Below are 27,584 nucleotides of genomic sequence, written 5' to 3' on the forward strand. Positions count from 1 at the left end.
ACACAACACATCCACATCAAATTAAATATTTTTCTTGATCAAATAACACAGAAAACAACTACTTTTTGTGCAGTATTAATTTACCATCCTTACATACCACTTAATGGAAATGTACATGACTGTATTGTACATAGGCTGGTCATCTAGGTTTTTACCTGTAGACTTTCTATCACCATGGAGATAAACCGTGACCAATACAGTAATTGAGTACATTGAGAGATCAAATGGTTTGTGATGATGTGGCTCAGTTGGTAGAGCATGGTGCTTGCAATGCTAGGGTTGTGAGTTCGATTCCCACTGGGGACCAGTCTGAAAATGTATCCACTCACTACTGTAAGTTGCTCTGGAAAAGAGCGTCTAGTCTACTAAAATGGAAAAAGGAATGAATAGACCATTTTATTTTTCACGTAGAAAATAAGTTGCCTTGGCAAAGTATTTAAAGACACTAGAAAACATATCAAGCAAGTATTTCTATATTCCACAACTACTGTCAGTGTTCGGACAAAAACGCAGCACCTTCCCCCGGCTATGTATCGCCCCAGTCATTGGTCAGTCTAAATGGTTGCCATGGGGAGTGGCAGCCGCAGCGGTAATTTCAACAACCAGGACTGTCAGAATACGGGTGTCACATAGAGTTCAGAATCAGCTTCAAAGCACATGCGTGTTGGTTAGGAATCTCTCTGAGAACTGAAATACAATTAGTGTATATATTAAAACGTATTGCTTTATGATGCTTGTTTGGCATTCAACTTCGCATGCTTTTATAAAGTCGTTTAAAACTCTTTAGAGGTTACAGGTCGTTGGATTAGGTTGCCTGGCTGCCTGTCACTATAACAACATCCCAACATCAAATTCTTTGTTAAGTCACATTGGCTTGAATAGCTTGCCATGTGGCCCTATACAATAGGCCTCCAGTAGGTCTCCTGTGTTTCTGTACAACAGGCCTCCTCTGTTTCTGTACATCAGGTCTCCAGTAGGTCTCCTCTGTTTCTGTACATCAGGCCTCCAGTAGGTCTCCTCTGTTTCTGTACATCAGTCCTCCAGTAGGTCTCCTCTGTTTCTGTACAACAGGCCTCCAGTAGGTCTCCTCTGTTTCTGTACAACAGGTCTCCAGTAGGTCTCCTCTGTTTCTGTACAACAGGCCTCCAGTAGGCCTCCTCTGTTTCTGTACATCAGGCCTCCAGTAGGTCTCCTGTGTTTCTGTACAACAGGCCTCCAGTAGGCCTCCTCTGTTTCTGTACAACAGGCCTCCAGTAGGCCTCCTCTGTTTCTGTCCAACAGGCCTCCAGTAGGTTTCCTCTGTTTCTGTACATCAGGCCTCCTCTGTTTCTGTACATCAGGCCTCCAGTAGGTCTCCTCTGTTTCTGTACAACAGGCCTCCTCTGTTTCTGTACAACAGGCCTCCAGTAGGCCTCCTCTGTTTCTGTCCAACAGGCCTCCAGTAGGTTTCCTCTGTTTCTGTACAACAGGCCTCCTCTGTTTCTGTACAACAGGCCTCCAGTAGGCCTCCTCTGTTTCTGTACATCAGGCCTCCTATGTTTCTGTACATCAGGCCTCCTCTGTTTCTGTACAACAGGCCTCCAGTAGGTCTCCTCTGTTTCTGTACAACAGGTCTCCAGTAGGTCTCCTCTGTTTCTGTACAACAGGCCTCCAGTAGGTCTCCTCTGTTTCTGTACAACAGGCCTCCAGTAGGCCTCCTCTGTTTCTGTACATCAGGCCTCCAGTAGGCCTCCTCTGTTTCTGTACATCAGGCCTCCAGTAGGCCTCCTCTGTTTCTGTACAACAGGCCTCCAGTAGGCCTCCTCTGTTTCTGTACAACAGGCCTCCAGTAGGTCTCCTGTGTTTCTGTACAACAGGCCTCCTCTGTTTCTGTACATCAGGCCTCCAGTAGGTCTCCTGTGTTTCTGTACAACAGGCCTCCAGTAGGCCTCCTCTGTTTCTGTACAACAGGCCTCCAGTAGGCCTCCTCTGTTTCTGTACATCAGGCCTCCAGTAGGTCTCCTCTGTTTCTGTACATCAGGCCTCCTCTGTTTTCTGTACATCAGGCCTCCTCTGTTTCTGTACATCAGGCCTCCAGTAGGTCTCCTGTGTTTCTGTACAACAGGCCTCCTCTGTTTCTGTACATCAGGCCTCCAGTAGGTCTCCTGTGTTTCTGTACAACAGGCCTCCAGTAGGCCTCCTCTGTTTCTGTACAACAGGCCTCCAGTAGGCCTCCTCTGTTTCTGTACAACAGGCCTCCAGTAGGCCTCCTCTGTTTCTGTACAACAGGCCTCCAGTAGGTCTCCTCTGTTTCTGTACATCAGGCCTCCTCTGTTTCTGTACATCAGGCCTCCTCTGTTTCTGTACATCAGGCCTCCAGTAGGTCTCCTCTGTTTCTGTACATCAGGCCTCCTCTGTTTCTGTACATCAGGCCTCCTCTGTTTCTGTACATCAGGCCTCCAGTAGGTCTCCTCTGTTTCTGTACAACAGGCCTCCTCTGTTTCTGTACAACAGGCCTCCAGTAGGCCTCCTCTGTTTCTGTACATCAGGCCTCCTCTGTTTCTGTACATCAGGCCTCCAGTAGGCCTCCTCTGTTTCTGTACAACAGGCCTCCAGTAGGTCTCCTCTGTTTCTGTACAACAGGTCTCCAGTAGGTCTCCTCTGTTTCTGTACATCAGGCCTCCAGTAGGTCTCCTCTGTTTCTGTACATCAGGCCTCCAGTAGGTCTCCTCTGTTTCTGTACAACAGGCCTCCAGTAGGCCTCCTCTGTTTCTGTACAACAGGTCTCCAGTAGGCCTCCTGTGTTTCTGTACAACAGGCCTCCAGTAGGTCTCCTCTGTTTCTGTACAACAGGCCTCCAGTAGGCCTCCTCTGTTTCTGTACAACAGGCCTCCAGTAGGTCTCCTCTGTTTCTGTACATCAGGCCTCCTCTGTTTCTGTACATCAGGCCTCCTCTGTTTCTGTACATCAGGCCTCCAGTAGGTCTCCTCTGTTTCTGTACATCAGGCCTCCTCTGTTTCTGTACATCAGGCCTCCTCTGTTTCTGTACATCAGGCCTCCTCTGTTTCTGTACATCAGGCCTCCAGTAGGTCTCCTCTGTTTCTGTACATCAGGCCTCCAGTAGGTCTCCTCTGTTTCTGTACAACAGGCCTCCAGTAGGCCTCCTCTGTTTCTGTACATCAGGCCTCCTCTGTTTCTGTACATCAGGCCTCCAGTAGGAGGTTAGATGCAAGCAACACCCTAGAACTCCCTGCCTCTCCCTCAATCAAGAACCAAGGCAAAGTGATGTTTGGATTGGCAACATTGGCAAAAACCAACCGAGGGAGGGAGTGAGGGAGGGAGCAGGGGAGGGAGGGAGCAGGGGAGGGAGGGAGGGAGTGGGATTGGTGTTTTGCAACATGTCTATTCCTCTGGAGAGAATTAAACCATTGTCAGTCCCAAATGTGGTTTATATCGGCAGGATTGTGTTCTGTTTTAATTATGCCCTTTCCAAACAATCAGTTGGGGAGGAAAAAGCTATTTTATTACACCTGAGGCATCGTATGCCAGTCAAAAGTCTGGATAGAGTACGAGTAGGAACAGGAGTTTGGGGGTCCTGTGCAGCTCCTGTTCTCTCTGGTTGCTGAATAAGCCTGTTTGATGTGTGTTCAGTCCTCTGTGGACCAGAGAGTCTCGGTCTCTTGAGTCTTAAGACCCCATAGATATACTGCCTTGATCTGGGTCTCCTGGGCTGTGTGTGGACACTAGACAGTGGTTTCTCCAGTAAGAGCAGATCTAACCACAGTTGTTGTGTAACCTGTAACAGCTGGTCTGGTCAGGGCAGAGGTCATATCCCCTCCAAGGTGAACAGTAACAGATGCAGAGGTCATGTCTGTAGCTCTTTGCAATAGAGCTGTTGGTAATACAATACATTATGTGGTCATATTTACATATACTGTATTCCACAGTGTCATATTTACATATACTGTATTCCACAGTGTGGAATGAATCTCTTCTTTAATACACACAAACCCTGGTCAGAATGTGTTAACCCCAGAGAGGGGGTTGGGGTTAACCCCAGAGAGAGGGTTAGGGTTAACCCCAGAGAGAGGGTTGGGGTTAACCCCAGAGAGAGGGTTGGGGTTAACCCCAGAGAGAGGGTTAGGGTTAACCCCAGAGAGAGGGTAAGGGTTAACCCCAGAGAGAGGGTAAGGGTTAACCCCAGAGAGAGGGTAAGGGTTAACCCCAGAGAGAGGGTAAGGGTTAACCCCAGAGAGAGGGTAAGGGTTAACCCCAGAGAGAGGGTAAGGGTTAACCCCAGAGAGAGGGTAAGGGTTAACCCCAGAGAGAGGGTAAGGGTTAACCCCAGAGAGAGGGTAAGGGTTAACCCCAGAGAGAGGGTAAGGGTTAACCCCAGAGAGAGGGTAAGGGTTAACCCCAGAGAGAGGGTAAGGGTTAACCCCAGAGAGAGGGTAAGGGTTAACCCCAGAGAGAGGGTAAGGGTTAACCCCAGAGAGAGGGTAAGGGTTAACCCCAGAGAGAGGGTAAGGGTTAACCCCAGATAGGCGGTTGGGGTTAACCCCAGAGAGGGGGTTAGGAGTTATAAACACTGTTGGGGGTACTGGAGGACTGGAGTTATAAACACTGTTGGGGGTACTGGAGGACTGGAGTTATAAACACTGTTGGGGGTAGTAGAGGACTGGAGTTATAAACACTGTTGGGGGTACTAGAGGACTGGAGTTATAAACACTGTTGGGGGGTACTGGAGGACTGGAGTTATAAACACTGTTGGGGGTACTAGAGGACTGGAGTTATAAACACTGTTGGGGGTACTGGAGTTATAAACACTGTTGGGAGTACTGGAGGACTGGAGTTATAAACACTGTTGGGGGTACTAGAGGACTGGAGTTATAAACACTGTTGGGGGGTACTGGAGGACTGGAGTTATAAACACTGTTGGGGGTACTGGAGTTATAAACACTGTTGGGGGTACTGGAGGACTGGAGTTATAAACACTGTTGGGGGTACTGGAGGACTGGAGTTATAAACACTGTTGGGGGTACTGGAGGACTGGAGTTATAAACACTGTTGGGGGTAGTAGAGGACTGGAGTTATAAACACTGTTGGGGGTACTAGAGGACTGGAGTTATAAACACTGTTGGGGGGTACTGGAGGACTGGAGTTATAAACACTGTTGGGGGTACTGGAGTTATAAACACTGTTGGGAGTACTGGAGGACTGGAGTTATAAACACTGTTGGGGGTACTAGAGGACTGGAGTTATAAACACTGTTGGGGGGTACTGGAGGACTGGAGTTATAAACACTGTTGGGGGTACTGGAGTTATAAACACTGTTGTGGGTACTGGAGGACTGGAGTTATAAACACTGTTGGGGGTACTGGAGGACTGGAGTTATAAACACTGTTGGGGGTACTGGAGGACTGGAGTTATAAACACTGTTGGGGGTACTGGAGGACTGGAGTTATAAACACTGTTGGGGGTAGTAGAGGACTGGAGTTATAAACACTGTTGGGGGTACTAGAGGACTGGAGTTATAAACACTGTTGGGGGGTACTGGAGGACTGGAGTTATAAACACTGTTGGGGGTACTGGAGTTATAAACACTGTTGGGGGTACTGGAGGACTGGAGTTATAAACACTGTTGGGGGTACTGGAGGACTGGAGTTATAAACACTGTTGGGGGTACTGGAGGACTGGAGTTATAAACACTGTTGGGGGTAGTAGAGGACTGGAGTTATAAACACTGTTGGGGGTACTAGAGGACTGGAGTTATAAACACTGTTGGGGGGTACTGGAGGACTGGAGTTATAAACACTGTTGGGGGTACTGGAGTTATAAACACTGTTGGGGGTACTGGAGGACTGGAGTTATAAACACTGTTGGGGGTACTAGAGGACTGGAGTTATAAACACTGTTGGGGGGTACTGGAGGACTGGAGTTATAAACACTGTTGGGGTACTGGAGTTATAAACACTGTTGGGGGGTACTGGAGGACTGGAGTTATAAACACTGTTGGGGGTACTGGAGTTATAAACACTGTTGGGGGTACTGGAGGACTGGAGTTATAAACACTGTTGGGGGTACTGGAGGACTGGAGTTATAAACACTGTTGGGGGTAGTAGAGGACTGGAGTTATAAACACTGTTGGGGGTACTAGAGGACTGGAGTTATAAACACTGTTGGGGGGTACTGGAGGACTGGAGTTATAAACACTGTTGGGGGTACTGGAGTTATAAACACTGTTGGGGGTACTAGAGGACTGGAGTTATAAACACTGTTGGGGGTAGTAGAGGACTGGAGTTATAAACACTGTTGGGGGTACTGGAGGACTGGAGTTATAAACACTGTTGGGGGTAGTAGAGGACTGGAGTTATAAACACTGTTGGGGGTACTAGAGGACTGGAGTTATAAACACTGTTGGGGGGTACTGGAGGACTGGAGTTATAAACACTGTTGGGGTACTGGAGTTATAAACACTGTTGGGGGGTACTGGAGGACTGGAGTTATAAACACTGTTGGGGGTACTGGAGTTATAAACACTGTTGGGGGTACTAGAGGACTGGATTTATAAACACTGTTGGGGGTACTGGAGGACTGGAGTTATAAACACTGTTGGGGGTACTGGAGGACTGGAGTTATAAACACTGTTGGGGGTAGTAGAGGACTGGAGTTATAAACACTGTTGGGGGTACTAGAGGACTGGAGTTATAAACACTGTTGGGGGTAGTAGAGGACTGGAGTTATAAACACTGTTGGGGGTACTAGAGGACTGGAGTTATAAACACTGTTGGGGGGTACTGGAGGACTGGAGTTATAAACACTGTTGGGGGTACTGGAGTTATAAACACTGTTTGGGGTACTGGAGGACTGGAGTTATAAACACTGTTGGGGGTACTAGAGGACTGGAGTTATAAACACTGTTGGGGGGTACTGGAGGACTGGAGTTATAAACACTGTTGGGGGTACTGGAGTTATAAACACTGTTGGGGGTACTGGAGGACTGGAGTTATAAACACTGTTGGGGGTACTGGAGGACTGGAGTTATAAACACTGTTGGGGGTACTGGAGGACTGGAGTTATAAACACTGTTGGGGGTAGTAGAGGACTGGAGTTATAAACACTGTTGGGGGTACTAGAGGACTGGAGTTATAAACACTGTTGGGGGGTACTGGAGGACTGGAGTTATAAACACTGTTGGGGGTACTGGAGTTATAAACACTGTTGGGGGTACTGGAGGACTGGAGTTATAAACACTGTTGGGGGTACTAGAGGACTGGAGTTATAAACACTGTTGGGGGTTCTGGAGGACTGGAGTTATAAACACTGTTGGGGGTACTGGAGTTATAAACACTGTTGGGGGTACTGGAGGACTGGAGTTATAAACACTGTTGGGGGTACTAGAGGACTGGAGTTATAAACACTGTTGGGGTACTAGAGGACTGGAGTTATAAACACTGTTGGGGGTACTAGAGGACTGGAGTTATAAACACTGTTGGGGGTTCTGGAGGACTGGAGTTATAAACACTGTTGGGGGTACTAGAGGACTGGAGTTATAAACACTGTTGGGGGTACTAGAGGACTGGAGTTATAAACACTGTTGGGGGTACTAGAGGACTGGAGTTATAAACACTGTTGGGGGTACTAGAGGACTGGAGTTATAAACACTGTTGGGGGGTACTGGAGGACTGGAGTTATAAACACTGTTGGGGTACTAGAGGACTGGAATTATAAACACTGTTGGAGTACTGGAGGACTGGAGTTATAAACACTGTTGGGGGTACTAGAGGACTGGAGTTATAAACACTGTTGGGGGTACTGGAGGACTGGAGTTATAAACACTGTTGGGGGTACTAGAGGACTGGAGGACTGGAGTTATAAACACTGTTGGGGGTACTAGAGGACTGGAGTTATAAACACTGTTGGAGGTACTAGAGGACTGGAGTTATAAACACTGTTGGGGGTACTAGAGGACTGGATTTATAAACACTGTTGGGGGTACTGGAGGACTGGAGTTATAAACACTGTTGGGGGTACTGGAGGACTGGAGTTATAAACACTGTTGTGGGTACTGGAGGACTGGAGTTATAAACACTGTTGGAGTACTGGAGGACTGGAGTTATAAACACTGTTGGGGGTACTGGAGGACTGGAGTTATAAACACTGTTGGGGGTACTGGAGGACTGGAGTAATAAAAACTGTTGGGGGTACTAAAGGACTGGAGTTATAAACACTGTTGGGGTACTAGAGGACTGGAGTTATAAAAACTGTTGGGGGTACTAGAGGACTGGAGTTATAAACACTGTTGGGGGTACTGGAGGACTGGAGTTATAAACACTGTTGGGGGTACTAGAGGACTGGAGTTATAAACACTGTTGGGGGTACTGGAGTTATAAACACTGTTGGGGGTACTAGAGGACTGGAGTTATAAAAACTGTTGGGGGTACTAGAGGACTGGAGTTATAAACACTGTTGGGGGTACTGGAGGACTGGAGTTATAAACACTGTCGGGGGTACTAGAGGACTGGAGGACTGGAGTTATAAACACTGTTGGGGGTACTAGAGGACTGGAGTTATAAACACTGTTGGGGGTACTAGAGGACTGGAGTTATAAACACTGTTGGGGGTACTAGAGGACTGGAGTTATAAACACTGTTGGGGGTACTAGAGGACTGGAGTTATAAACACTGTTGGGGGTACTAGAGGACTGGAGTTATAAACACTGTTGGGGGTACTAGAGGACTGGAGTTATAAACACTGTTGGGGGTACTGGAGGACTGGAGTTATAAACACTGTTGGGGGTACTAGAGGACTGGAGTTATAAACACTGTTGGGGGTACTAGAGGACTGGAGTTATAAACACTGTTGGGGGTACTGGAGGACTGGAGTTATAAACACTGTTGGGGGTACTGGAGGACTGGAGTTATAAACACTGTTGGGGGTACTAGAGGACTGGAGTTATAAACACTGTTGGGGGTACTAGAGGACTGGAGTTATAAACACTGTTGGGGGTACTAGAGGACTGGAGTTATAAACACTGTTGGGGGTACTAGAGGACTGGAGTTATAAACACTGTTGGGGGTACTAGAGGACTGGAGTTATAAACACTGTTGGGGGTACTAGAGGACTGGAGTTATAAACACTGTTGGGGGTACTAGAGGACTGGAGTTATAAACACTGTTGGGGGTACTAGAGGACTGGAGTTATAAACACTGTTGGGGGTACTAGAGGACTGGAGATATAAACACTGTTGGGGGTACTAGAGGACTGGAGTTATAAACACTGTTGGGGGTAGTAGAGGACTGGAGTTATAAACACTGTTGGGGGTACTGGAGGACTGGAGCTGGGAACCACTGTTGAGGGTACTAGAGGACTGGAGTTATAAACACTGTTGGGGGTACTGGAGGACTGGAGTTATAAACACGGTTGGGGTACTAGAGGACTGGAGTTATAAACACTGTTGGGGGTACTGGAGGACTGGAGCTGGGAACCACTGTTGGGGGTACTAGAGGACTGGAGCTGGGAACCACTGTTGGGGTACTGGAGGACTGGAGATGGGAACCACTGTTGGGCGTACTAGAGGACTGGAGATTGGAACCACTGTTGGGGTACTGGAGGACTTGAGTTGTGAAACTGTAGTACAGAACTCCAGGTCTTTGTGTATGTGTGACTGTTTCACGTAACCTCCAGGCAGTGTTCTGTTCTCTGACACTCCCAGGCTCAAGCCCACACAGGTAAGCCCAGCCTGGGAGGAATGTAGCCGGGAGGGGGCCTAACACACTCAGAGTTTTTGAGCTTTGAGTGTTAAACACCAGGGGACGAGAGAGGGTGAGGGAGTTACCCTTACTGTTAGTTACTTACCTAAACTGGAGAGAGAGAGAGTGGGTGCAAGTTAGAGGAGGGATCAAATCTCAGGACACTCACTCGCTGGTTCTCTTTCCCGTCTCTCTCTCGCTCTGTCATTAAGACTGACAGTCAGGCGTACACACAGGCACGCACCTCGCCTCCAGGTTCAAGGGGGATAGAAGACGAGCGGAGAAGAAAGAAGGAATGAAAAAGAGGAGTTGAGTCTCTCTCCCCTGTCATTACTCTCTTAGACGTGGAACTCGGACTTCAAGGCTGGAAGAGGAGGGTTTTCCCACCAGACACCGGTGGATACTGACCTTACAGATGAGTGGAGAGTAAAACAAAAGGATTAAGCGATTCTCTTTTCACATTTTGTTTCTTCTTTCCTTTGGGCTTGGATTGGGCAAGGCAGCTGGAAGAGGTTTGTTTGATCAGTAATCTCTTTAACAAGGCTATAAACTCACAAATTTCTCTCATTGTTTTCACTGATCTACCACTTCTGTTCCAGCCTGCAAGGTTAAGACGATAGTTTTCTACTTGAATATTACAAAAGTAGTTTTATTCTATTCATTTTCTATTCCGGGTGAGTCCTATTCAGGTGAGTCCTATTGAGATAGAAGTCAGGCAAGAGGCACGGGGCAGAGAGCATGCATGCAGACAGCTGTGCATTTCTAACATAGTTAAAGGATATCTCTTGACAATGTCTATGACCTGAGTGTTTTGAATTCGTGTCAGTTTTGAATTCGTGTCTATGACCCTTGACGCTACTCAGGTCAAGGGTCAATAAGTAAGTTAGAGTTGGTGTCTAGCTCCTCTTAATAAAATGCTAAGGATAAAGACCAAAATGTGACACAGATGAAAACAGTTATGAGAATTAAATTCTACAGATGAAATGGACTTACAACAGAGGATGCTTCTGCTCTTGGAGAGAGTCATATAGAAGTTAAAGGCCTATACTGATACAAAATCCTTTCATGTTTTTTATTGCTATCAAACCATAGTTTGTAAGAGTTGTTGTATAACAGCATTCTTCTCTTTGCACGGTAACAACTCCTATTTAAGAGTCCTACCCCTCCCGCTCTGGTAACATGGACACAGCCAACTAGATTTACAGGGTAATGACAAGGTGCATTGGGACAGTCCAGACCACGAGGGAATCTCATTCTGATTGCAGCAGAATCAAAAAGCACAGACAGACAAAAGGTCACGGACATCTCTCCACTCTGAGACAGCTGTTCCTCTTTACCTGCCTGTGCTTAGATGGATTGATGGTGTAGTAATTATCTGTTTTTCTACGGGGCTGACTGAATAGTTGAGGGTTGATTTACCTAGGTCTCCCCGGCAGTGCCCCCTGTCACTGACGTGACGACCCCTATCGATGTCATAACGGCTAGGTCCCCTCCCTCCGTTGGAATGTTCACCTGGTCACCGGGCAGATTATTGAGCTGGGACCACTGAGCTAGCAATGACTCTCTCTTTCTTTCTGTCTTTACATCGTGAATCTATATTTTTATACGGATGTATTTCACTAGTGTTGTTTATTTGGATCCTATTAGCTGTTAGTCGCAACTTCCTGCGATCCAGATATTTAGTTATTTAGACCAACGGTGAGTTGAAGCAGAACTTTGTTTTTCCAAACTCTTAGGATTTGAACTTTCTCCATGAGAAGTCTGACTGTACATGTTCTTCTTTGATGTTTTTTGTACTAGTTAACAGACAACCTTTAGGGGTCTCATATTTCTTCTCACAGTGAAGATACCATTTGTCCTGTTTTTCTCTCTTAACTGGCTCAACCTAGTCAGTGATTAATGTGATAGGTAAACACACCTGTACTAAACTACAGTAAGTGTTTTTCCTGCTCTGCTGTCCTGCTCCGCTGCCCTGCTCCGCTGCCCTGCTCCGCTGTCCTGCTTCGTTGTCCTGCTCTGTTGTCCTGCTCTGTTGTCCTGCTCTGTTGTCCTGCTCTGTTGTCCTGCTCTGTTGTCCTGCTCTGTTTTGGGGATCTGAAATTCCTGTTGGGTGAGCCAATGGTCAAAATACGTTTAAAAAAAAGAATAATATTAATTCTCCATAAAACCCTCTTCCTCCTCTGACTCAATTACTAGGATATCCTGTGCCACCAACTGTCAGCATCAGTGGCGGTGGGGGCCGTTTAAGATGAGGGAGGATGATTATTTTTTTAATGAACATGGCCTTATTTCTATTACAGCATATTAGATGACTGTCATTTATATTCCATCCACCCAGTTCAATGTAACGTCGATAGGTTTAGGCTACTACATGATACTCAAATTTTCCCTATACCCATCATGAGGTTGCTACAACCTAGCCTATTAATGAAAGTGTACAACGTAGGTGCGCAGATCAAGAGAATTTTGAGTAATCAAGGTGACAGACCATGACATATTCAATACCGCCTTGCACAGTCTTGCCTGCATCTAGCTGATCTAGGGTGTAATCATTAGTCCAACAGTTGCCAAAAAGAGTTTATATTAGTTTGCTTCCGTTTTAAGAAATATTTTTCAACAGAATTGGTGCAATGAATACACCCCTGATCACACGTAAACACAGTTCACTTTCATAGCAGCCACATACAAACAGCTTGTTGTGCATATAATTCCTTCTCGCATCTATCTACGCACTCTCCTCCTTTCACCTTTTCCCTTCCCTTGTGGACTTCAGTGCATTACACATCAGCTGTCTGTGACAAGGCGAAAAAACCTTTCCAAGCCAAACCTTCATATTATGACCGCTAACCGCGACACACAGCCTACATCGTTGTCACTTCATAGTCAGCATAGCTACTAGAACTAACATGTTAGTAAACCATGCAGTACAGTATACAGTCAGCAGCAAGCAGTTTAGCAGTTACACCGGCAGGACAATGGCAATAAATTAATCAGACCAGAAGCTTACCTTGACTTGGAAGAGTTCCAGTGTTGGAGAGCCATAGCCAGCTAGCTAACATAGCATCCCTCTTTGTTTGAGTAGGCTAAACTAGCTCGCTGCATTCGATGCTAAGTAAATAAAAGTGAACAAATATATATATCTCTTTCTTGCTTTCTTTAATTTTCAAAACTGTTCAACTATTGGTTTTCCTCTCACTTTGAGTCAACTACTCACCACATTAATGCACTTCAGTGCTAGCTAGCTGTAGCTTATGCTTTCAGCACTAGATTAATTCTCTGATCCTTTGATTGGGTGGACAACATGTCAGTTCATGCTTCAAGAGCTCTGATAGGTTGAGGACGTCCTCCAGAAGTTGTCATAATTACTGTGTAAGTCTATGGAAGGGGGGTGAGAACCATGAGCCTCTTAGGTTTGGTATTGAAGTCAATGTACCCAGAGGAGAACAGAAGCTAGCTTTCCTCTAGCTATACCATGGTGCTACCTTACAGAGTGCTGCTGAGGGTACTGTAGAGATACATTGCAAAACAGTGTGTATTAATCAATTATTTTGTGCGATGAATATATTTAGTATAGTTTTCTCTAAAAACGATAACTTTTTAAATGTTTCAATATATATTTTTTAAATGAATTTCACTGAGGAGGATGGTCCTCCCCTTCCTCCTCTGAGGAGCCTCCACTGGTCAGCATTTACTTAAAAGTTTATTTGCCAAATTCATTTGCATGTACGGGAATTTAACCTGGTTAAATGGTGCTGCCGAAACAGAATATAGACAGACAAATAAACGAATATACGGACAATATGTTTTGTCGCAGAATTTACACAATCCACATACAGTATGTACACTACGAATACTGAAGCTAAACACGACAGACTGCATTATAACACAATAGCTTCATTATAACGTATGAATGTAGAGATGTATGAATAAAATAAACAATTACAGGATGATGTGCGATGGGGAAATATGAATCTGATTTATATATATATATATATATATATAGTACTACATTAGACTGCAGCTCTTTGCGCACAACATTTACATAAAAAATGTCTGTCTTGATGTCTGGAGGAACATTCCCCCAAAGTACAGCGAGCTCCAAAAGTATTGGGACAGTGTCACATTTTTAGTTGTTTAGGCACTGTACTCCAGCACTTTGGATTTGAAATTATAAAATGACTATGGGGTTAAAGTGCAGACTGTGTCAGCTTTCATTTGAGGGTATTTCCAATCATATCGGGTAACCCGTTTGGAAATCACAGCACTTTTTGTACATAGTCCCTCCATTTAAGTGACCAAAAGTATTGGGAGAAATTCACTAATGTGTACTAAAGTAGTAAAAATGTTGTATTTGATCCCATATTCCTAGCACGTAATGATTACATCAAGTTTGGTTTTGACTCTACATTTATTGTTAATCAGAATATAATGTTTCTAAACACTTCTACATTAATGTGGGTGCTACCATGGTTACATATCATCCTGAATGAATCGTGAATAATGATGAGTGAGAAAGTTAGACGCACATAAAATCATAAACCCCTCCCCCTCCCCCCCAAAAATGCTAACTTCCCCTGTTATTGTAATATTGAGAGGTTAGCATGTCTTGGGGTATGATATAAAATGCTAACCTCCCCTGTTATTGTAATATTGAGAGGTTAGCATGTCTTGGGGGTATGATATCAAATGCTAACCTCCCCTGTTATTGTAATATTGAGAGGTTAGCATGTCTTGGGGGTATGATATAAAATGCTAACCTCCCCTGTTATTGTAATGGTGAGAGGTTAGCATGTCTTGGGGGTATGATATAAAATGCTAACCTCCCCTGTTATTGTAATATTGAGAGGTTAGCATGTCTTGGGGGTATGATATAAAATGCTAACTTCACCTGTTATTGTAATATTGAGAGGTTAGCATGTCTTGGGGGTATGATATCAAATGCTAACTTCCCCTGTTATTGTAATGGTGAGAGGTTAGCATGTCTTGGGGGTATGATATAAAATGCTAACCTCCCCTGTTATTATAATGGTGAGAGGTTAGCATGTCTTGGGGGTATGATATAAAATGCTAACTTCCCCTGTTATTGTAATATTGAGAGGTTAGCATGTCTTGAGGGTATGATATTTGTGCGTCTAACTTATTATTTACAATTCATTCACAGGACTATCCGTAATCCTGCTAACATCCACATGAATGTAGAACTGTTTAAAAACATTTTCTATTCTTATTTACAATAAATGACTCAAACATTATTTACCATTAAAAGATTAATTGAAACACAACCAAAGCAAACAGCAAATGCATCTGACAACTTTGTAGAGTCACAAGTTTGATGTAATCATTGTGTTCTAGGAATATGGGACCAAACACTAAACTTTGGACTACTTTAATACACATATAAGTGACTATGTCCCATTACGTTCGGTTCCCTAAAATGGGGGGATTATGTACAAAAAGTGCTGTTATATCTAAACAGTTCACCCAATGTGGATGAAAAAACTCTCAAATTAAAGCTGACAGTCTCTAATTTTAACCTCACAGTCATTGTATCATTTCAAATCCAAAGTGTTGGAATACAGAGCCCCAAAAAACTAATGTCACTGTCCCAATACTTTTGGAGCTCACTGTATCTCACAGTCACACTTCAGTGCTTTACCCATCTGCTGTCTCTGTGTTCTGTAGGAGTGTAAGGTCTGTGGGAAGGCCACAGAGAGAACAGAGCCAGGGGGTTTGAGTAACACCATAATATTTCTGTAGAGGAGTACACAGGTGCTGAGGTCACTGGGGGGAAATTACAATGCAGGAGGCTGATAACGCAGCACAGGAGGCAATACTGGAGGCTGAAAGTAAACTCTCTTTAATTGATGAGGCTCTTAGTCAACTTGATGATACTCTGACCTCTCCAAGTAGAAGTTGCTTAAGGCGCACAGATCGAGGATCACCTGACCTCTACAACGTAGTGGAAACACAAGATTGACCATCGATCGAGGGGAAACTTTAACCTACTCCTACCTCACCTAGTCATGTGTGTATCTATCCCGTGGTGAAGGTTGAAAGGTCATGACCTGTGTATGTGTTGCAGGGGGGAGATGGGGAGATGGACGTTACATCTCTTGGCGGGGGTTGTACTTGCTGTCCTCACGGCCAGTAGCTACGCTGAAAAAGGTGAGAATCATTTTAATGAATCAATTGATTTTTAGATAGTATGATTACAGTGTGGACTTGGGATATTTTAACATGTCAATAGACGCCATCTTGTTTATGTCATCTTTACTGAGAATCCAAACTGGAATGCTATGGTCATACTAAAAGGAAGCGAACAGAAAACGAATAGCTTCATGTTTCTGATGATTCTCTGTCCTGTAGTAAACCACTGTCTGGCTGCAAGGGCGAACACCTGTTCAGCATGTATCCAGTCAGGGAAGGGCTGTGCCTACTGCCCAGACGAGGTGAGAAGAAACTACTACTCAAGTTGCCCTCAGACACAGCTTAACCCCCCCCCCCCCACACACACACACACACACATTTAGCGGTAAACACAAACGCGACCCGTGTGTTTGTGTTACCATACAGATGTTTGATGGACCCCGCTGTGACCTTCTGGAGAACATCATAGACCACGGCTGTAATGGCGCGGTGACGGCCGAAGGCAGTGTGTCAATGGAGAAAGTAAGTTTTGTCATCATCACAGTTATCCTTACTGCATGGATTCATTAGTCTGCTCATCTGGTTACCGCTGTAATATCATCATCGTTTGGCTGCAGTACAGTCGACCACAAGCGTCCTCCTGTTGTTACAGTCACACCGGTCACTCCTAAAGTTTGCCATGTTGCCATGTTATATACATGACATGACTCACTCTTTCCTCCATCTCCCTTCATCCTTCCATCTCTCTCCCTCCACTCCTCTATCTCGCCCCCTCCATCCCTCTATCTCTCTCTCTCTCCCTCCATCCCTCTATCTCTTTCCCTCATCCCTCTATCTCTCTCCATCTCTCTCCCTCCATCCCTCCATCTCTCTCCCTCATCCCTCCATCTCTCTCCCTCCATCCCTCCATCTCTCTCCCTCCATCCCTCCATCTCTCTCCCTCCATCCCTCCATCTCTCTCCCTCCATCCCTCCATCTCTCTCCCTCCACCCCTCCATCTCTCTCCCTCCATGCCTCCATCTCTCTCCCTCCATGCCTCCATCTCTCTCCCTCCATGCCTCCATCTCTCTCCCTCCATGCCTCCATCTCTCTCCCTCCATCTCTCTCCCTCCATCCCTCCATCTCTCTCCCTCCATCCCTCCATCTCTCTCCCTCCATCCCTCCATCTCTCTCCCTCCATCCCTCCATCTCTCTCCCTCCATCCCTCCATCTCTCTCCCTCCATGCCTCCATCTCTCTCCCTTCATGCCTCCATCTCTCTCCCTCATCCCTCTTTCTCTCTCCCTCCATGCCTCCATCTCTCTCCCTCCATGCCTCCATCTCTCTCCCTCGATTCCTCTATCTCTCTCCCTCGATTCCTCTATCTCTCTCCCTCCATGCCTCCATCTCTCTCCCTCGATTCCTCTATCTCTCTCCCTCCATCTCTCTCCCTCATCCCTCCATCTCTCTCCCTCATCCCTCCATCTCTCTCCCTCCATCCCTCCATCTCTCTCCCTCCATGCCTCCATCTCTCTCCCTCGATTCCTCTATCTCTCTCCCTCCATCTCTCTCCCTCCATCCCTCCATCCCTCTCCCTCCATCTCTCTCCCTCGATTCCTCTATCTCTCTCCCTCCATCTCTCTCCCTCCATCCCTCCATCCCTCTCCCTCCATCTCTCTCCCTCCATCCCTCCATCCCTCTCCCTCCATCTCTCTCCCTCCATGCCTCTATCTCTCCCTCCATGCCTCTATCTCTCCCTCCATGCCTCTATCTCTCTCCCTCCATCCCTCCATCTCTCTCCCTCCATCCCTCCCTCCATGCCTCTATCTCTCTCCCTCCATGCCTATATCTCTCTCCCTCCATCTCTCTCCCTCATCCCTCCATCTCTCTCCCTCCATCCCTCTCCCTCCATCCCTCCATCTCTCTCCCTCCATCCCTCCATCTCTCTCCCTCCATCCCTCCGTCTCTCTCCCTCCATCCCTCCGTCTCTCTCCCTCCATCCCTCCATCTCTCTCCCTCCATCCCTCCGTCTCTCTCCCTCCATCCCTCCATCTCTCTCCCTCCATCCCTCCGTCTCTCTCCCTCCATCCCTCCGTCTCTCTCCCTCCATCCCTCCATCTCTCTCCCTCCATCCCTCCATCTCTCTCCCTCCATCCCTCCATCTCTCTCCCTCCATCCCTCCGTCTCTCTCCCTCCATCCCTCCGTCTCTCTCCCTCCATCCCTCCATCTCTCTCCCTCCATCCCTCCGTCTCTCTCCCTCCATCCCTCCGTCTCTCTCCCTCCATCCCTCCATCTCTCTCCCTCCATCCCTCCATCTCTCTCCCTCATCCCTCCATCTCTCTCCCTCCATCCCTCTCCCTCCATCCCTCCATCTCTCTCCCTCCATCCCTCCATCTCTCTCCCTCCATGCCTCCATCTCTCTCCCTCCATCCCTCCACAGAACCAGAAGATTGACATGTTGATGAAGCGCTCTCAGGTAGCCCCCCAGGATATGTCCATGACTCTGCTGCCAGGGGAGGAGAGGGAGATTGACATGGAGGTGTTTGAACCAGCGAAAGGACCTCTGGACCTCTATATTCTCATGGACTTCTCCAACTCCATGAAAGATGATTTGGACAACCTCAAAAGGATGGGTGCTGAGCTGGGTAAGTTAGAGGGGGGAACAATGAGTGGAATTGTAAAACCATTGACCTGAGTGTAGTACTGGGATAGTGTGGTTTGAGGATGTGTTCTGTTCTCCGTATAGCTGACTTGGTGGGGAAGCTGTCTGATGATTACACCATCGGTTTCGGCAAATTTGTGGACAAGGTGGTGGAGCCCCAGACAGACATGAGACCGACCAAGTAAGAACTTTTTAACTATTAGAATCCTCTCCATACAGACACAGATATACCCACACAGACCCAAAAGTTAACATCACTACCGTATGAAAAGGTCGGCATTTATACACTAATCATACTCATTGTCCCTCATTCTATCTCTTCCTCTCCTCCCCTTCCCCTCTCCTCCTCTTCCTCTCCCCTGTGCTCCCCTCTCCTCTTCTTCCTCTCTCCCTCCCTTCCCTCTCCTCCTCTTCCTCCCTCCTTCCCCTCTCCTCCTAATCCTCTCCCCTGCGCTCCTCCTCCTCCTCCCTCCTTCCCCGGCACTCCCCTCTCCTCCTCTTCCTCTTCCTCCTCCTCCTCCCTCCTTCCCCTCTCCTCCTCTTCCTCTCCACCGCGCTCCCCTCTCCTCCTCTTCCTCTCCACCGCGCTCCCCTCTCCTCCTCTTCCTCTCCCCCGCCCTCCCCTCCCCTCTCCTCCTCTTCCTCGCCCAACCCCCCCCCTTCCCTCCTCTTCCTCTCCAGACTGGCCCAGCCGTGGCCCAACAGCGACCCTCCCTTCTCGTTCCGAAATGTGATCACTCTGACCTCTGACCTGCAGTCCTTCACCCAGAAGCTGCAGAAGGAGAGGATCTCAGGCAACCTGGATGCTCCAGAGGGGGGCTTCGACGCCATACTGCAGGCTACAGTCTGCGGGGTAGGACTATAGAGTTAAATTTACTAGAAAGGACAAGCAGCCATCTTTGGTGTACCATTCGGGATGTTTCATTATTTGAAGCTTGCTTTAATAAAGTTAACTGTGATGCACCACTGTGTGAAATTCTTCAGAAGGCTCTATATAAATAAATATAATCTCCTTTCTTCTCCTCCACCTCTCTCTCTCTCTTTCTCCCTACTCTCTCCCCCTACACTCTCTCTCTTTCTCTCCCCCTACACTCTCTCTCTTTCTCTCCCCCTACAATCTCTCTCTTTCTCTCCCCCTACACTCCCTCTCTTTCTCTCCCCCTACACTCCCTCTCTTTCTCTCCCCCTACACTCTCTCTCTTTCTCTCCCCCTACAATCTCTCTCTTTCTCTCTCCCTACCCTCTCTCTCTCCCTACCCTCTCTCTCTCTTTCTCTCTCTTCCTACCCTCTCTCCCCCTATCCTCTCTCCCTCTTTCCCCCTCTCCTCACTCCCACTACCCTCTCTCTCCTCCAGGAAAAGATCGGCTGGCGTGACCATGCCACCCACCTCCTGGTCTTCTCCACCGAGTCGGCCTTCCACTACGAGGGTGACGGTGCCAACGTGCTGGCTGGCATCATGCCACGCAATGACGAGCAGTGCCACCTGGACCCCGATGGGAAATACACGGAGGACACCAGGCAGGACTACCCCTCTGTGCCCACCCTGGTCCGCCTGCTGGGCAAACACAACATCATCCCCATCTTTGCCGTCACAAACCACTCCTTCACCTACTATGAGGTAAGAACTCAGAGCTACTACTCACCTTGCTAACCTGAACCCTGCACCTCACTAACCTGAACTCTCCACCTTACTAACCTGAACCCTCCACCTTACTAACCTGAACCCTCCACCTTACTAACCTGAACCCTGCTCCTTACTAACCTGAACCCTCCACCTTACTAACCTGAACCCTCCACCTTAATAACATGAACCCTCCACCTTACTAACCTGAACCCTCCACCTTACTAACCTGAACCCTCCACCTTACTAACCTGAACCCTCCACCTTACTAACCTGAACCCTCCACCTTACTAACCTGAACCCTCCACCTTACTAACCTGAACCCTCCACCTTACTAACCTGAACCCTCCACCTTACTAACCTGAACCCTCCACCTTACTAACCTGAACCCTCCACCTTACTAACCTGAACCCTCCACCTTACTAACCTGAACTCTCCACCTTACTAACCTGAACCCTCCACCTTACTAACCTGAACCCTCCACCTTACTAACCTGAACCCTCCACCTTACTAACCTGAACCCTCCACCTTACTAACCTGAACCCTCCACCTTACTAACCTGAACCCTCCACCTTACTAACCTGAACCCTCCACCTTACTAACCTGAACCCTCCACCTTACTAACCTGAACCCTCCACCTTACTAACCTGAACCCTCCACCTTACTAACCTGAACCCTCCACCTTACTAACCTGAACCCTGCACCTTACTAACCTGAACCCTGCACCTTACTAACCTGAACCCTGCACCTTACTAACCTGAACCCTCCGCCTTACTAACCTGAACCCTCCGCCTTACTAACCTGAACCCTGCACCTTACTAACCTGAACCCTGCACCTTACTAACCTGAACCCTCCACCTTACTAACCTGAACCCTCCACCTTACTAACCTGAACCCTCCACCTTACTAACCTGAACCCTCCACCTTACTAACCTGAACCCTCCACCTTACTAACCTGAACCCTCCACCTTACTAACCTGAACCCTCCACCTTACTAACCTGAACCCTCCGCCTTACTAACCTGAACCCTCCGCCTTACTAACCTGAACCCTGCACCTTACTCACCTGAACCCTCCACCTTACTAACCTGAACCCTCCACCTTACTAACCTGAACCCTCCACCTTACTAACCTGAACCCTGCTCCTTGCTAACCTGAACCCTGCTCCTTACTAACCTGAACCCTGCACCTTACTAACCTGAACCCTGCACCTTACTAACCTGAACCCTCCGCCTTACTAACCTGAACCCTCCGCCTTACTAACCTGAACCCTGCACCTTACTAACCTGAACCCTGCACCTTACTAACCTGAACCCTCCACCTTACTAACCTGAACCCTCCACCTTACTAACCTGAACCCTCCGCCTTACTAACCTGAACCCTCCGCCTTACTAACCTGAACCCTCCACCTTACTAACCTGAACCCTGCACCTTACTAACCTGAACCCTGCACCTTACTAACCTGAACCCTCCACCTTACTAACCTGAACCCTCCACCTTACTAACCTGAACCCTGCACCTTACTAACCTGAACCCTCCACCTTACTAACCTGAACCCTCCACCTTACTAACCTGAACCCTCCACCTTACTAACCTGAACCCTCCACCTTACTAACCTGAACCCTCCACCTTACTAACCTGAACCCTCCGCCTTACTAACCTGAACCCTGCACCTTACTCACCTGAACCCTCCACCTTACTAACCTGAACCCTCCACCTTACTAACCTGAACCCTCCACCTTACTAACCTGAACCCTGCTCCTTACTCACCTGAACCCTGCACCTTACTAACCTGAACCCTGCACCTTACTCACCTGAACCCTTACTCTAACCCTACAAACACATCATCATCCCCATTTTCACTCCTAAAGTATACTTATTCCAATGTCTGTTCTGTGAGCACTTAACCCATCTGTAGCATTGCAGATGACCCCTTCATGTTTTGTGGGTTCTCCTGTGCAGAAGCTTCATGAGTATTTCCCCATCGCTGAGCTGGGCCTGCTCCAGGAAGACTCTGCTAACATCCTCAATATCATGGAGAAAGCTTTCGAGGTAAGAATGGGCTTGTTTAAAGTTAACAGGTGTAGCGCAATGGACACATGAATTAGATTTGATTCCCCTTGATGTATCCCCTCTAAGGGCTATTGGGGAAAGCCAGATGTCCTAATACTACTGTCCTCTCCGTCCTCTCAGAATATCCGTTCTAAGATCAGCATCCGTGCTGAGGACAGACCTAAAGCTATAGAAGCTCAGGTCCTGTCTTACAGTGGCAGTGTTGCACAAGCCGGAACCTTCAAAGTCAAGCCTGGGCAAATAGTAAGAAACAATTACATGTTGCACGCACACACACACAAGCACACACACACTCACATACGCACACACTCACATACGCACGCACACACTCACACACTCTCACACACACACGCACACACTCACACACTCTCACACACACTCACACACACACACACACTCACACACACTCACATACGCACGCACACACTCACACACTCACACACTCACACACACACACACACACACACACACACACACACACACACACACACACACACACACGCACACACACACACACGCACACACTCACTCACTCACTCACTCACTCACACACACTCACACACTCACCCTCATACACACTCACACACACATACGCACGCACACACTCTCACACTCACACACACTCACACACACTCACACACACACGCACCCTCATACACCCTCCTCACACTAACCCATTGTGTGTTTTCCAGGGGAAGTTTAAGGTGCGTGTCAAGGCCAGTGAGATGGTTGGGGAGCAACATGTGTGTAGTCTGGAGCAAGGTGACAAGAAGGGGAAGATGAGAGTCAAACCGACCACCTTCAGCACAGCTCTAAACATCAACGCTGAAGTGCTCTGTAAAACCTGCGACTGTGAGAAGGTGAGAAGATACAAACAAACACACACACAAACATAAACACTCTACCGTGTCTAAACCCGGTCTTTCCTTCTCTATCTCTGCTTCCCTCAGAATCCATTTCCAAACGCAGTGAGGTGTACAGGCCACGGAGACCTGGTCTGTGGGAAGTGCAAGTGCAACGACGGCTGGTGAGACAAACACAACTGAAGCTACTTTGTCTCACATATAAAATAATAATCATGGATTGGATTTATAGTGTTTTTCCAGTGCTCAAAGCGCTTTACATAGTAAGAAGGGAAACTCGCCTCTCCCACCATCGAGTGATGCACAGAACGCTCACCATACATTAACTAGTATGGTAGAACAGGTGAGGAGATATATACATCAACTAGTATGGTAGAACAGGTGAGGAGATATATACATCAACTAGTATGGTAGAACAGGTGAGGAGATATATACATCAACTAGTATGGTAGACAGGTGAGGAGATATATACATCAACTAGTATGGTAGACAGGTGAGGAGATATATACATCAACTAGTATGGTAGAACAGGTGAGGAGATATATACATCAACTAGTATGGTAGACAGGTGAGGAGATATATACATCAACTAGTATGGTAGAACAGGTGAGGAGATATATACATCAACTAGTATGGTAGACAGGTGAGGAGATATATACATCAACTAGTATGGTAGAACAGGTGAGGAGATATATACATCAACTAGTATGGTAGAACAGGTGAGGAGATATATACATCAACTAGTATGGTAGAACAGGTGAGGAGATATATACATCAACTAGTATGGTAGACAGGTGAGGAGATATATACATCAACTAGTATGGTAGAACAGGTGAGGAGATATATACATCAACTAGTATGGTAGAACAGGTGAGGAGATATATACATCAACTAGTATGGTAGAACAGGTGAGGAGATATATACATCAACTAGTATGGTAGACAGGTGAGGAGATATATACATCAACTAGTATGGTAGACAGGTGAGGAGATATATACATCAACTAGTATGGTAGACAGGTGAGGAGATATATACATCAACTAGTATGGTAGACAGGTGAGGAGATATATACATCAACTAGTATGGTAGACAGGTGAGGAGATATATACATCAACTAGTATGGTAGAACAGGTGAGGAGATATATACATCAACTAGTATGGTAGACAGGTGAGGAGATATATACATCAACTAGTATGGTAGAACAGGTGAGGAGATATATACATCAACTAGTATGGTAGACAGGTGAGGAGATATATACATCAACTAGTATGGTAGAACAGGTGAGGAGATATATACATCAACTAGTATGGTAGACAGGTGAGGAGATATATACATCAACTAGTATGGTAGAACAGGTGAGGAGATATATACATCAACTAGTATGGTAGACAGGTGAGGAGATATATACATCAACTAGTATGGTAGAACAGGTGAGGAGATATATACATCAACTAGTATGGTAGACAGGTGAGGAGATATATACATCAACTAGTATGGTAGAACAGGTGAGGAGATATATACATCAACTAGTATGGTAGAACAGGTGAGGAGATATATACATCAACTAGTATGGTAGAACAGGTGAGGAGATATATACATCAACTAGTATGGTAGAACAGGTGAGGAGATATATACATCAACTAGTATGGTAGACAGGTGAGGAGATATATACATCAACTAGTATGGTAGAACAGGTGAGGAGATATATACATCAACTAGTATGGTAGAACAGGTGAGGAGATATATACATCAACTAGTATGGTAGACAGGTGAGGAGATATATACATCAACTAGTATGGTAGAACAGGTGAGGAGATATATACATCAACTAGTATGGTAGAACAGGTGAGGAGATATATACATCAACTAGTATGGTAGAACAGGTGAGGAGATATATACATCAACTAGTATGGTAGAACAGGTGAGGAGATATATACATCAACTAGTATGGTAGAACAGGTGAGGAGATATATACATCAACTAGTATGGTAGAACAGGTGAGGAGATATATACATCAACTAGTATGGTAGACAGGTGAGGAGATATATACATCAACTAGTATGGTAGAACAGGTGAGGAGATATATACATCAACTAGTATGGTAGAACAGGTGAGGAGATATATACATCAACTAGTATGGTAGAACAGGTGAGGAGATATATACATCAACTAGTATGGTAGACAGGTGAGGAGATATATACATCAACTAGTATGGTAGAACAGGTGAGGAGATATATACATCAACTAGTATGGTAGAACAGGTGAGGAGATATATACATCAACTAGTATGGTAGAACAGGTGAGGAGATATATACATCAACTAGTATGGTAGACAGGTGAAGAGATATATACATCAACTAGTATGGTAGAACAGGTGAGGAGATATATACATCAACTAGTATGGTAGAACAGGTGAAGAGATATATACATCAACTAGTATGGTAGAACAGGTGAGGAGATATATACATCAACTAGTATGGTAGAACAGGTGAGGAGATATATACATCAACTAGTATGGTAGAACAGGTGAGGAGATATATACATCAACTAGTATGGTAGACAGGTGAGGAGATATATACATCAACTAGTATGGTAGAACAGGTGAGGAGATATATACATCAACTAGTATGGTAGACAGGTGAGGAGATATATACATCAACTAGTATGGTAGAACAGGTGAGGAGATATATACATCAACTAGTATGGTAGACAGGTGAGGAGATATATACATCAACTAGTATGGTAGACAGGTGAGGAGATATATACATCAACTAGTATGGTAGACAGGTGAGGAGATATATACATCAACTAGTATGGTAGACAGGTGAGGAGATATATACATCAACTAGTATGGTAGACAGGTGAGGAGATATATACATCAACTAGTATGGTAGACAGGTGAGGAGATATATACATCAACTAGTATGGTAGAACAGGTGAGGAGATATATACATCAACTAGTATGGTAGAACAGGTGAGGAGATATATACATCAACTAGTATGGTAGACAGGTGAGGAGATATATACATCAACTAGTATGGTAGAACAGGTGAGGAGATATATACATCAACTAGTATGGTAGAACAGGTGAGGAGATATATACATCAACTAGTATGGTAGAACAGGTGAGGAGATATATACATCAACTAGTATGGTAGAACAGGTGAGGAGATATATACATCAACTAGTATGGTAGAACAGGTGAGGAGATATATACATCAACTAGTATGGTAGAACAGGTGAGGAGATATATACATCAACTAGTATGGTAGAACAGGTGAGGAGATATATACATCAACTAGTATGGTAGAACAGGTGAGGAGATATATACATCAACTAGTATGGTAGACAGGTGAGGAGATATATACATCAACTAGTATGGTAGAACAGGTGAGGAGATATATACATCAACTAGTATGGTAGAACAGGTGAGGAGATATATACATCAACTAGTATGGTAGACAGGTGAGGAGATATATACATCAACTAGTATGGTAGACAGGTGAGGAGATATATACATCAACTAGTATGGTAGAACAGGTGAGGAGATATATACATCAACTAGTATGGTAGAACAGGTGAGGAGATATATACATCAACTAGTATGGTAGACAGGTGAGGAGATATATACATCAACTAGTATGGTAGAACAGGTGAGGAGATATATACATCAACTAGTATGGTAGAACAGGTGAGGAGATATATACATCAACTAGTATGGTAGAACAGGTGAGGAGATATATACATCAACTAGTATGGTAGAACAGGTGAGGAGATATATACATCAACTAGTATGGTAGAACAGGTGAGGAGATATATACATCAACTAGTATGGTAGAACAGGTGAGGAGATATATACATCAACTAGTATGGTAGAACAGGTGAGGAGATATATACATCAACTAGTATGGTAGAACAGGTGAGGAGATATATACATCAACTAGTATGGTAGAACAGGTGAGGAGATATATACATCAACTAGTATGGTAGAACAGGTGAGGAGATATATACATCAACTAGTATGGTAGAACAGGTGAGGAGATATATACATCAACTAGTATGGTAGAACAGGTGAGGAGATATATACATCAACTAGTATGGTAGAACAGGTGAGGAGATATATACATCAACTAGTATGGTAGAACAGGTGAGGAGATATATACATCAACTAGTATGGTAGAACAGGTGAGGAGATATATACATCAACTAGTATGGTAGAACAGGTGAGGAGATATATACATCAACTAGTATGGTAGAACAGGTGAGGAGATATATACATCAACTAGTATGGTAGAACAGGTGAGGAGATATATACATCAACTAGTATGGTAGAACAGGTGAGGAGATATATACATCAACTAGTATGGTAGAACAGGTGAGGAGATATATACATCAACTAGTATGGTAGAACAGGTGAGGAGATATATACATCAACTAGTATGGTAGAACAGGTGAGGAGATATATACATCAACTAGTATGGTAGAACAGGTGAGGAGATATATACAT

General features: G+C 45.8%; 1 protein-coding gene across 2 annotated transcripts in view; it reads left to right on the plus strand.

Moving 5' to 3' along the window:
* The window catches only part of LOC129817125 (integrin beta-4-like), a 63,224-nt gene that overhangs the window by 702 nt on the left and 34,938 nt on the right, over positions 1–27,584 (plus strand). Inside the window, exons 1-12 of one of the 2 annotated variants that reach the window (XM_055872182.1) lie at positions 9,925–10,243; positions 15,814–15,896; positions 16,098–16,180; positions 16,305–16,400; positions 18,298–18,502; positions 18,604–18,700; positions 19,201–19,372; positions 19,875–20,138; positions 22,103–22,192; positions 22,334–22,456; positions 22,906–23,073; positions 23,164–23,240. In XM_055872182.1, coding sequence (XP_055728157.1) covers positions 15,821–15,896; positions 16,098–16,180; positions 16,305–16,400; positions 18,298–18,502; positions 18,604–18,700; positions 19,201–19,372; positions 19,875–20,138; positions 22,103–22,192; positions 22,334–22,456; positions 22,906–23,073; positions 23,164–23,240 — 1,451 coding nt within the window. In that variant the 5' untranslated portion in view covers positions 9,925–10,243; positions 15,814–15,820. Of the gene's footprint in view, positions 1–9,924; positions 10,244–15,813; positions 15,897–16,097; positions 16,181–16,304; positions 16,401–18,297; positions 18,503–18,603; positions 18,701–19,200; positions 19,373–19,874; positions 20,139–22,102; positions 22,193–22,333; positions 22,457–22,905; positions 23,074–23,163; positions 23,241–27,584 lie in introns of those variants that run through there. The other variant, XM_055872097.1, reaches the window with a different exon arrangement.

The sequence above is a fragment of the Salvelinus fontinalis genome, chromosome 1 (genome assembly GCF_029448725.1).
Source record: "Salvelinus fontinalis isolate EN_2023a chromosome 1, ASM2944872v1, whole genome shotgun sequence".
In the NCBI taxonomy this organism is placed as follows: domain Eukaryota; kingdom Metazoa; phylum Chordata; class Actinopteri; order Salmoniformes; family Salmonidae; genus Salvelinus; species Salvelinus fontinalis.